This window comes from Furipterus horrens, unplaced genomic scaffold (genome assembly GCF_987537825.1).
Source record: "Furipterus horrens unplaced genomic scaffold, mFurHor1.1.pri manual_scaffold_3, whole genome shotgun sequence".
NCBI lineage: Eukaryota > Metazoa > Chordata > Mammalia > Chiroptera > Furipteridae > Furipterus > Furipterus horrens.
This window is the reverse complement of record NW_028327173.1, coordinates 183307885-183319894: the sequence shown is the minus strand read 5'-3', so window position 1 is coordinate 183319894 and position 12010 is coordinate 183307885. Positions and strand designations below refer to the sequence as shown.

Sequence of the window (12010 nt, the reverse complement as noted above, 5' to 3'; positions counted from 1 at the left end):
ACATTCTATGCTCTGTCACCTAGGTATGTGATAAAATGCCAAAGCGATCTTACCAGGGTTTGTTTGCTTTTGCCTAATAATCTCAGAAAGTTTTAAAAAGCTGAATTTCAAGACTGCATGTTTGATTGGAATATCTATAGAACAGGAATGAAAATGTAGTGACCTTGAAGAAAAAAAAATCTTTTAACTTTTTCCTTAAGAAGCATCAACATAACACTGTATTGCTTTTTCTCAGTAGTTTATATTGGCTTTGTTGACCTATACAATGTTTTAAGAAGCCCAAAATGGAGTCACTTACACTAAACCAAGACGTAGTTAGTTTCGGCTCCCCCAGAAATGAAATCTTAAACTAGTCCATCAGGAGTCACCTGCTCAGCACTGGGTAGGTCATCTGCCTGACAAACCCCGGCCACCCCCTAAGGAAAAGGGGCCTCGCAATAACCAGCCTGCTTCTGCCGAGTGCACCGTCCTTGTCCCTGCTCCCTCCTGCCTACAGAACTGTTTCATGTGCTGCAGCTCCTGGGAGCTCCTTTCCATCGGCTAGACTGCATGCTGCCCAATCCAAATTGATTTTTGCTCAAATAAACTCTTAAAATTTTTATGTGCCTCAGTTTCCCTTTTAACAACACATACTGAGATATTGTGATATAATAAATATAAATGTGGTCTTCTCCCCAGTTCCTGGTAGAGCTCATAAAACCCTTGGAATATTCTGAGTTGCAGGTGTGGTAGGACAGTCTTTTGTTATTTATAACAAGCCCCATTCAACTGTATCTGAGGTGACTCCTAGAGGATGGGGGCCAGTTGCCAGAGGAAGGAACTATGTGATTAGAAGTCTAGAAATTTCAGCCCCACTCTCCAGAGGTAAATGGCTGGAGAGTGGGTTAATCACCAATGGCCAATGATTTCATCACTCACACCTACATAATGGAACCCCCATAATAATCCTAGATGAAGGAATTCAAGGAGCTTCTGGGTTGGTGAACGCAGCCAGTGCCTTCTGGGGGTAATGGCACACCCCAACATCATGGAGACAGAAGTTCCTGTGCTCTGGAACCTTCCAGTCCTCTCCCTATATACCTTTTCATCTGGCTGCTAATTTGTATACTGTATAATATCCTTTAGAATGAACCAGTAATAGTAAAGGGCTTCCCTGAGTTCTGTGAGCCATTCTAGCAAATCATTGAACCCCAGGAGAGCATCACAGGAACCCTCAACTTGTAGCCAAGTCAGGCAGGAGTATGGGAGTATGAGTAACCAGGGGGCACACTACTTGTGATCGGCGTTTGAAGTAGGGGCGGTCTTATTGGACTGAGCCCTTACCCCGTGGTGTCTTCCTCACTCACATTCGTGGTATCAGAAGTGTCATGAGTAGAGAAACAGTTTTTCTCGTAGATACCTAAACTAATTTTTTTATTTGAACAAGCAAGTTACAGAGAGAAGAAAATCCTTTACTAAAAGCCCCTGCCTCCCCGTTGTCTACTTTTATCTGCAATGTATTTTATGCTTCACAACTGTCATGTTTTTTCCTTCCCCTACACTTTCAAACCAATGGTTCAGCCAAGATACTAGTCCTCTCGTGTAGAAGCAAACACATTTACAAATAGGCGATAAGATGGCTTTGATATAGAAACCTCATGAAAATGTATTACTCAGACTAAGTAACCAGAATTTGGTATAAAATCTCAATGATCCACTGCCATTGAGAAATGACTTATTCAGTGAATTCTCTACACGCTTCATAAGCAATCATCTGCCAGGCGAGTAAGCTACTTGCTAGGTACATCAGACAGTTTTTGAGTTAAATAATAATTTTGTGCCAACTGGTTCTAATCAGTTAATGCAAATCTATTTCCCTGCGCTCCACTGGCCCATCAGGGTTTCTGCACCTCCCAAAGCAGTTCTCATGCAGGTGTTAAACATTGCTGTGATTTTATCTAGTCCATTCAGAAAGTATTATATTTACTAAGTCCCTACTGGGCTTTCCTCTCCCTTTCTATCCCAGAGAGGTAAAAAATTATATGACCCTATATGGTTATGACATATTATGGTATATCATTTTATATCAGATGAATGTATTTTTAACTTTTAAAACAAGAGCAGCTGATTTTGTTTCTGTCATACTTATGTTTTGATATTTACACAAAAGATGTCGCATGATCATCACAATGAGGACATCTGCACCATCTCTGCAATGACTGTGATATTGTGTCACCAGCAAGTCATTCTGCGTGTCATTCTGTGACAGAGCAGCAGCTTCACCATGCTCTTACTTGGCTTTGGCGTCTCTAGTGGCAGGTAAGCTCTCGAACCTACCGATGCAGCAGCCTGAGAAAAACCGCACTCACCTCACATCCACCTCACCTCCAACGTGCATGAGGAAAGAGCCGTCAGGTTGCTTCAGGGAATACAAATACTGAAGAAGCTTCTCCCTGAAAAACGAATGGGAGAGAAGCCAGAGGTGGCAAGGTCAGGGCAGGGTCAGCAGGCAGGTCACCCTTCTGCATTTCCATCACTGCTGGCTTTGGTTGTACCTGTTAATGATGCCATAGGCCTCCTCGGTGCCAATGATGCACAGGGCATTGACTGCTGCATATGTGGGTGCCAGGTGTGGGTACTGGCCAGGGCCCCCTCCAAAGCCACCATCTGGGCTTTGACACAGCTCCAGGAACTGACACACACTAGGTACGCAGCCAAAGGGAAAAGCAAAGTCAAACATTAATTTCAAAACATGAAATTCCACCAGAGTCCATGCCTTTCCAAATGTTCCCCAGTCTCTCATAAGGAAAAAGCAAACAGCTCTCCTCCCACCTCTTGAGTATATAGTAAAAGTAGTTAATCCTGCAAAAGGCCTAACTCTCTACCCTGCTATCATCAGTATTGTGTGCCTTCCCATCTGAGTTTTACATTTAAGCATTTGCCTAGTGGTGAAGCAAAAGCATAAGGCTGGGCAGGAACAAATGGCCTCACACAGAACTGGGGGGACAGTCATGCTTTTCAGGCTTCTTGACCAAACCCTTCCCGTACTTTCCATTATGGTGTTCGACTACTTCTTTCCATACTAGCCACCCAGGTCTGGATCCATCATCAAGGCCTACCAAGAATATTTAAAGAGATGCTTTCTCACTCCCATCGCCACCCAAGCCCCAGTGGGCTAGTGATTTTTATTCCTTTAACCGACCAGACACAAGCTCTTATGGAGTCTGCCTCCATGGTTAGGAGAACCATGCTCACCTCAATGGAGGAAACCTCAAGTACTGCTGACGCACGTCACTGAATGCACCTCACTGCGGGACCTGTTTAGTGAGGGCTGGCCTTCAAGCCCTGCCCACAAACCCGGCCTCAGTTTGCCTAGAAGGTACATTCTTGCTCCAGGTGAAACCCAGAAAGCCCCTATTCGACCAAGATGCTCTGAAGTTCACCAGAAAGGGGTGCCCCAGGAAAGTTCTGGTTACCAAGTTCTTTCCCCACAGCTCAGCTGGGACCCCAGGCCTCCATGTAAGAGAATGAACTGCAAATCTGTGTCCCTTTAGTGCCCAGGCAGCCTTCTCCTAGGCTCGTCTCATTCTTTCTTATCTACAAGGCCAGAGAGACCACATAGAGCCCAGCTAATCTCCACTAGGACTCAGTTTATTCCTGCTTTTCCACAGCATGTTTGATCTCAGATCTTCCATTATCTGGGTGGGGACAGCAACAGAAAATGCTGCTGACTTGCTGTTGGAGTCCTGAAACCATCACAGGTCAAAAACAACACACATTAAATTCTATTTGCACCTAAAATTGTACTGTAGAAAACACAAGGATTGAAACTGAAGTTGATAACCAGAAAAAGAAGAGTTTTGTGGCATGTTTTTAATAGCAATTACTTTTAGTAGAGAAAATGAGTTTGTTGTTGACATATTTCCCAAACCATCCTTAATTTTTATCACACTTCCCAGAAACAAATAGCTAATAAACACACGTCCTAACAAAGGCTGGCTGCACTAGCACATAAAGTGTTCTTTGTTTTGGCTGATATAAAACTTAGCACATTAAAGAGAAAAAAAAGTCACCTAGTTATCCATTTGCTGGCCCAGCTCCTAAGATGGAATCATGCCACATGCAACTGTCCTGACCCGGTAGCCTAAAGCCTGGAATGAGCTGGGATCAGAATGTACCAGACACCTCTAAATCCTTCCTCCACGCCAACCACTGTCAGCTGACAGGCTGCATCTGACTGCCCATGGGGCTCCGCTGGGGCACGGGGATTGGGCTTTTCTTGACTTTCAGACACTTCCGCATTATGGAACATTCTGATCCAGAGGCCAGCACCTTAAGTAACTGGCAAACTGACCTTGAAGCTACCAGCTGTCATCCGCAGAATTCTTAGCAGTTCAGAAAACCTAAATGTGACTGATACTTCTATCTCTCAAAAGGAGAAAAACTTATCTTAAAGACTAGAAATGCACCAACTAACACTTTGTAAAAAACAAGTATTCATGAATTATTCATTTAGTCATATGACTAAAAGATCTAGCAGATCGAATTTCTTTCAAATCAGCAAGGCATTTCATTCTAGATGACATGACCATTACCAACAAAGTTGGAAACTATCTTCTAGATCAAGGATTTTCAAACCCAAAATATGTGTTATCAGATTCATTGGCAAGCTGGTCAAGAACACACAGATGCAGGCTTGCTGAAGCAGGAAAGAGCCTGGGCTCTATAGTTTTATCAAATTCCCAGGTGATTTGGATACACACAAAGTATGAGCACCACATGTTTTTACTGGGCAATCAGAATCCCTTGGGTGATGCCCAATGCTCAGGCCATACCTAATACCAATTAAATCAGAATCAGTGCAAATGGGACCCAGGCAGGAATATTTTTAAAACTCCCCATTTGATTCAAATGTACAACCAAGTATCAGCGCTTCTCAAACCTAAGCGTGCATAGGCATCACCTGGGGATCAATGCAGAGCTAACTCAGTAGGCCTAGATGGGTCGGATTTCTGCATTCTAGCAAGCTTCCAGGTGACAGCAATGGTGCCGGGCTGGGGACCACATTTTGGGTAGTAATATGAGGGATCAGCACCGTCCAATAGGTAGACACTAGCCATATGATGCTACTTAAATTTTTAATTTAAATAAAGTTTAAAATGTAGCTCCTTAGGTCACACAAGGCACACTGCAACTGCTCAGGCTACATGTCACTAGTGGCTACCACAAAATATAGAACATTTCCAGTTTCACAGAAAGTTCTACTAGACACCACCACTCTAACATTCAACTATGAAGGAGTATGTAAAACTTACAAGAGGATCAAGTCCAAAGAAGAGTATCAAAGAATTACCATCAGCCTTATAAGGAGTTGACTCAGACTTTTAGGAGACAGTTGAAGACTGACCTAATGTGGTCGATTCTGGACATCACTGTCACTAACTGAAGGAAGAACTCAAAAGCATGTACAGTGAATAATACAATAATACAAATCAGCAGGGAAACACCTCCATGGTGAGAATTAAAGTAGAATAATATAAAACAAATCAGAAGCCAATTAGAATAAAAGCAATGAAATAGGTACAAGTAGCAATATACATACTCAGGCATGGCAGGAGGGGGGATGAGTAAAGTGTATAAATGTAACATGGGAAAGGACTAGGAATATAGCAGAAGAAGGACCAGAGGTTAGCATCCATCAGTTGTGCACAATAACAAAAGTGTCTATTAAAAGCATTATAAACACAATATTGGTCAGAACTGGCTCAAGCCGCCATTTTTCAACTCAAAGGAAATTTGGATTAGAGTTGTAAAAATCGCTAAATATAAAAACTCTTAAAAGGCTTAATATTACAGGCAACCATAGGAGAAAGCTACCCAGCAACATATCTCAAAATACAAAGGGTAATTATACAAACTTTCTGGTACAAAAACAAAAATCCGCAGCAAGATTTCAGGTTAGATGTAAGAAAAACGTTAGCACCAGAATAGGTTACCACAGACAGACTTAAGGTCGAGAATAAGTGACAAAGATTACAGCTTCAGAAATAGGAACAGTGATCCTTGAGCAGAATGGCTCAGGAGTAGATGCCAATGTAATAAGAATGAGTTGACATCAAACTTCTCCTAGTACTAAGCCTTTCAGATTTCATACTTAGAACAGCTTCAGCTTATACTACAAGGGAGAGGACAACTCCTGGCCTAGGGAGATAGAGCAAAGAACAGGTGAAAGGCAAGCAGGCTCCCTTGTTGATCCCAGGAGGCCAGGGCTGCCATGGGGTGTGACAGGTGTTCTGATTCTTCATCAAGCACGGGCAATCCCCTGGATGCTGCCATTTTGAATGTGTGGTCAAGTCTAAAGTTGGTTATTTTACAGCAGGGTTGCTCCACCTTGGCACTATTGGCATTTGGGGCTGGATTATTCTTGGTTGTGGGGACTGTCCTGTGGAGGATGTTTAGCAGCATCCCTGGCCTCTACCCCCTAGATGCCAGGTGCTGCTGGAAAAAAAAAAAAAAAAACTCAGAAGACAAAGAAGGTATCCTTACTAAAAGGTAAAGAAACAAAATTATATTTAATTTAAAAATTAAAAGGAAAAAATAAGGAGTTATTCAGGGAAGAAGCTACTAATAACCTTTTGAAAGGAAAATAAACATTGACAAATGAAAAGTTTAATCTCCGGGAAAACTTTATAAGTGTAAAAATCCTAAAACAATTTATAAGCTAAAGACAATTTTTAGATCTTACAGAAGCTAAAAACCTAACTCAACAGTGCAGTGGTCTCCCTGCGGTTTTCCTTTTAGTCTGTGCATTTCATTCAAGTGGTTTCAATAACAAAGCATTGATGGGATTCTCGTTAAAGGACGCTTCCTTCAGCGCTAAAATTGTGAACAAAAGCAAATGTACTTAGTCTGGATCCCAAATTTATTTTGGGTAAATATGTATACATTTGTGGGTATAATGTCTTCACAGAGGCAAGCTACATTCCTACCTATGAATATGTTATTCTTGAAAGGTCTGACGAGAGCAGTTAAAACCTGGCCTTGCTGGCTTCAGTCAGCAGTCACAGTAGCTGACAAAAGTGATTTTGACCAGTAGAGGGAACTCAGCTTGGCATTTTGTTCCCTGAACAAATAGAAGCACAACAGTGAACAAAATAGGAAGGAGAAAAGTATGTGTATGTGTGTGTCACGTACTAGGTGAGGGAATGGGGAGAAGAGAGGACAAGAAATAATAAAAGTCCAGAGCTAAATTCAGCCTCTAGGTCACCTTAATATTTGTGTGAGGAAGAAAAAAAAAAATGGTCCACATTTTCAAAGCATTTCTTTTTCCTGTGCAAAATAAATAAAAAGGCAATATCCTGTGTCAGGTCGTCTAAAAAACAAATCCCCATATTTTTATAGAAGTCATTAAGATTTCTCTGTATCTTAAAAAAAAATTGCTTTCCTTGTAGGTCAGAGCTACTAGGCTCTGTTCATAACAAATATTATCAGCACCTAGAGTTAACTGCCTGCTAGGACAGTCTAAGTAATTCTTTAAGAGTTTGTTAAATTGATGCTCTGCAGAACCATATGTAAAGCTTTCAAGACTGCCATGAAGCAGAAACTTAGTCATTTGCTATCAAGCTGTTCTTGAAATCAGCTTTTCAGTTTTAAAACATCCTTTCATTATAAAACAATGAAGGTTCGTTGTAGAAATTTTAGAAAATGCAAATATGTTCAGAAAAAAGAAAGAGAAAATATCACCTTTAACCCCATGGTAATAATAACTACCATGTGTATATATATCTGGCTTTTTTATGCATATAACCATTTATATTTTTAATCTATAAAAGTGAAATCTTTTAAACTCCCTTTTGCACTTAAATCATGAACATTTCTATATAAGTATACTAATTTTTATATTCAAATATACATATTTACATATAATTTTTATTGAAGTATAAATGACTTATAATATTAGTTTCAGGTGTACAACATAATACTTTGATATTTGTATATATGCAAACTGATCACCACAATAAGTCTAGTTAGCATCTGTTACCTTTTCAAATTTTAAATGGTTGCATAGCATTTCATTGTATGCACTGCTTCATAATTTACTTAAACTTTAAATATCCTTTAAAGCATCCCTTGCTATGACTATTTGTCTCCAATTGTTCAGTGTGAAAAGCCTTTTAGAGGGGTCCTGTCTTCCTATCAGATGCCACAAAAGCCGCTCTGACACTCATTTCCTCAGAAAAGCCTTCCCTATAGACAAGGTAGAAAAAACCCACAATTGGTGCTGACCCAGAGAACCCCGTTATCACTATCTTCCCGCTTCACATAGGTCTGTGTCTTCCTCTAGGGGGCATCTGTGCTTCACTCTCAGAGTCCCCCCTTCCCTATTTCTCCTCTCCTATACGACTTTCCCATTACCCTACCGAACATCCTGATTGTGTATGCATTAGGGAGAAACTTTCCAACAAGCCACAACCCCAAGTGGTATTTCAAAACACATGGGCCTTTATTTTGACAATTAAATGCCTGGTACTGCAGGAACTTTGAGCTAGAAGCAAGTAGGCCTGCAGCAGCATCGTGATAGGGAAGACAATGCCCATTTTTCCTCTCACTCAGAAAGCATCGTATATATCACAAGGGTTAATGGTCTAATTCTTTATTATCTTCCCTATCCACATTCATCACAAGACACCCTGCCCAGGAAGGCAAGAATGAGAGGTTATTGTTAAGACAGAGTGAATGAGACAATGTGCAGTTCTGTTCTTCTGACCTGACAATGTGACCCAGGCAGGGCACTGTGACCAAGGAGGGGCATGGGCTAGCCTCCACGTATCCTGGTACAGCCACCCCTGTGTGCTTTGAGAAAGCGAACCTGGCTCAGGGCCTCCTCCCCCCGACTTCGCTCCCTCAGGAGCCCTGGGGGAGTGGATGAAATCAAGTTGCTTGCGATGGGGTGTGTGCTCTCTCTCACTGAGAACTGGGACATTAGGTCTGACTCCCAGCTGCCCTTTCCTCCCCCAGGTAGCCCTAAGACTGCCATGATGATCAGCTTCTTCTTCTTTAAAAAATATATTTCACAAGCTTCTAAGGATGAGGTACCACACTGAGAACACCATCTGCACCAGCAGTTTGGGAAGTATTAGTTGCTTAGAGAAGGAAAACTCTGACTCCAAAAAACCTCCGCTGCCTTGCGGCATACCTCTTCAGGGGAAAGGCTAAGGGAGTAAACCCCGACAGAAAATCCGGAGCCGGAGTCCCTAAGGCGGTTTGACGCTGTAGTCAACACCGGCAACTCCTGCGGCGCACCTGAAGCCAAGCTGTATTGACTCCGTCTTTCCCTTGGACCCTTCAGCTGCGAAGAGAGGGGGGGTCTGCTGCATGGGCAACAGCAGACCCTCCATATCACCCTGCCCAGGCTCTGTAGCTTCAGCTTCACTGGAGAGGACACTCCAGCGTCATCGCAAGATGTCGATTCAACACGGGAGGAGACAGATACCGTGTCACTCCCGAGTCGGACTGCACAACCATTCTCGGCGGTGCAGATAGACTCTTAAGAAGCTACACCATCGTCTCTCGAGACGGACGGCTGCCGATACAATAGTTGCTTAGATCTCTAATCATAAGGAAATTGTGAGTCATGGCATCTACACACCAACACAGTAATCCTTCCAGTGCCATGAAGAGCTACTCTGTCCCCCAGGCATTGGTGGGGAGGGACTTCTGTGGAGGTGTTTATGGAAGGCAAAGGCATTTTTGTCCATTGGGTTGGCACATGCTTCCCCACAGAAGCTATTCAAATGCATACTGTACTTTCTGGCAAAATCATGTCTCCCTCCCAGAGTTGATGATGAAGACTTTTCTCAAAGACCAGAACAAGAGCCAAAAGAAAAGGCCACAGAAGAAATCACAATCCTTCCCTTGGGAGTTCAAAGTCTTTTTCTACCCACGAGCTTACAATGGGTTTCTAGTGGAGGAGTTTCAGGAAGTTACTGAGGGCGAAGAAAGCATGGGTTTCTTTAAAGCACTCTGTGTTTTTCATTTAAAATAAATAAAACAGAAACACCACAAAAAGCACCCTAAGTACAGTTCCAGAGAACAGCCTAGATCTCCCGCAGCCAGACTCACTCTGTCGCCACCATCTGGGGGATGGGCTCATCCAGCAGTTCCAAGCTGTGCAGGATCCAATAGCAGAGCCATGGGCGGCTGGCATCCAGACACTGTGAAAGGCACCGGGGAGAAAACACACCCCTTATTCAGAATCCTTCTGAGATACTGCTGACAAGAGGGCATCTGTCTCACTCTGGCAGCCTGGCCAGGGAGGCGGGGAGGGCACCTGACAAACAATCCGTGAATAAAGGACACTTGGCTTTGTGGCCTTAGCCAGGAGCTGAAACAACCATATGTGAGGAAAGGACAACGGGACAGAGAAGTTTACCTTGAACCCAACGGGTCCTTCCGTGACAGGCACCTAAGGAAGGTTGAGCAGAGTACTTCTCACATCAAGGAAGTTAAGTGCGGCTGTGTTCTCAGTGTAGACCCAGGAACAGATATAATCCCAGAAAGAGATTTCCTGGGTTAACTCATTCACTGATTAAACAAATATTTAGTAACTATCTGTTTTGTGCCAAGCACTGTATTAGATTCTGGGGGCACAATAATGAATAAAATTCTGTTCCTATTCCTGAGATGCTTGGAATATAGAATGTGTGTGGTTATCTGTAGAGGAAGAGGGCCCTGGACAGACACATAAGTACAGATTACCTTCTGTCTTTCTGGAACAGGTGGCATATAACACACATGTGCATATACCTGGATAAATGCTGTAATGGCAGAAACAGTCCTGCAGAAGCACATGTGAGAGACTGACGGACTCTGCCTGTGGAAGCTGGGAAAGGCATCCAAAGATGACTTGTAAACAGAACTTCATCCTAATTCAAGCCATAAACATGTATGGAACATTCAAGGCCAGGCAGGCACGTAGGATTACTGCCCCCGATTCCCAGATTTAAAGTATATAAATGAGGTCCAGAGAGATGAACTTTTTCTAGGTTACAAAGACCATAAATGTCAGAGAGGACACAAGAACCCAGGTTTCTGGACTCCCAGGCCAGTGCTCCTCCCATTGGTCCATGCTGCCCTCTTCACAAATGTGCTATGACTAGCTTGCCACCTGGTGTGGCGACTGAAGACACTTACGGATTTGGCCTGCCTGGCTTTGAGTCCCAGCTCCTCCTCTTACTAGCTATTTGCCTTTGAACAAATGACTTCATCTTGCCATGCCGGATTGCTTATCTGTAAAAAGTAAAGCCTCACCTACCTCATGGAGTAGTTAGTTGCAAGGAGTAATAAGGTAATGCACGGTAAACCTTTAGCACATGGTTCCATGGGTTGTTAGTTGGTATGGTACTAATTGTATCAGGGCTGGGCCCTAACCATGGATGATCTGAGTCAAGGATTAAAAACTTGGAACCCGAGGCTCAGTCTAGCCTGTGGATGTGCTCTGCTTGCTCCTGTAGTGTTCTGTTTGCTTATTTGTTCGTTTAAAATTGGTTGCAGCATTTTAACATTTGGAGATTCACATAAAAATCTGAATTTCTGGTTTCATTTGGGAAAGAGAGAGGGAGATCTGACAATCCTGGCTCTGCATTCCTAGATGGCAGCAATGGGCAGGAACGAGTAAAAGTGCGGGGCTTCTGATTTGCTTCAGTGTCCCCAAACCCACTTCTCCTATTTATGCTACCGCTTGGGTCTATAGGCGTTTGAGTTGGCCCATCCCTGGAGTAAATAATCAAATGCACAAACCCAAAATAAAAAGCAAATCAAGAGCAGGGCTGCTCTGTGTAAAGCGGGACAGGAAGACTGGGCCCTCCTGTTCATATTCACACCCTGCCTGCCCCTCAACCCCATTCCCAACACCCTTCCACTCTCCCACCATCACTGCCTGTCCCTTGAGGCCCCTCCGTGGAACCCTAGGGATCTGAGGGATATGAACTTTACAGTGGGCATGTTTACACTGTTAAACTGCAGCAGTATT

At 43.1% G+C, this 12010-nt stretch overlaps 1 protein-coding gene across 1 annotated transcript in view; it reads right to left on the bottom strand.

Annotated features, from left to right (window-relative positions):
- Positions 1 to 12010, bottom strand: part of FNTB (farnesyltransferase, CAAX box, subunit beta) — a 56167-nt gene that overhangs the window by 22335 nt on the left and 21822 nt on the right. Inside the window, exons 4-6 of the mRNA XM_090270998.1 lie at positions 10102 to 10193; positions 2535 to 2681; positions 2349 to 2432 (exon numbers count right to left, since the gene is read on the bottom strand). Of these exons, the coding sequence (XP_090127124.1) occupies positions 2349 to 2432; positions 2535 to 2681; positions 10102 to 10193 (323 nt within the window). The remainder of the gene's footprint in view (positions 1 to 2348; positions 2433 to 2534; positions 2682 to 10101; positions 10194 to 12010) is intronic.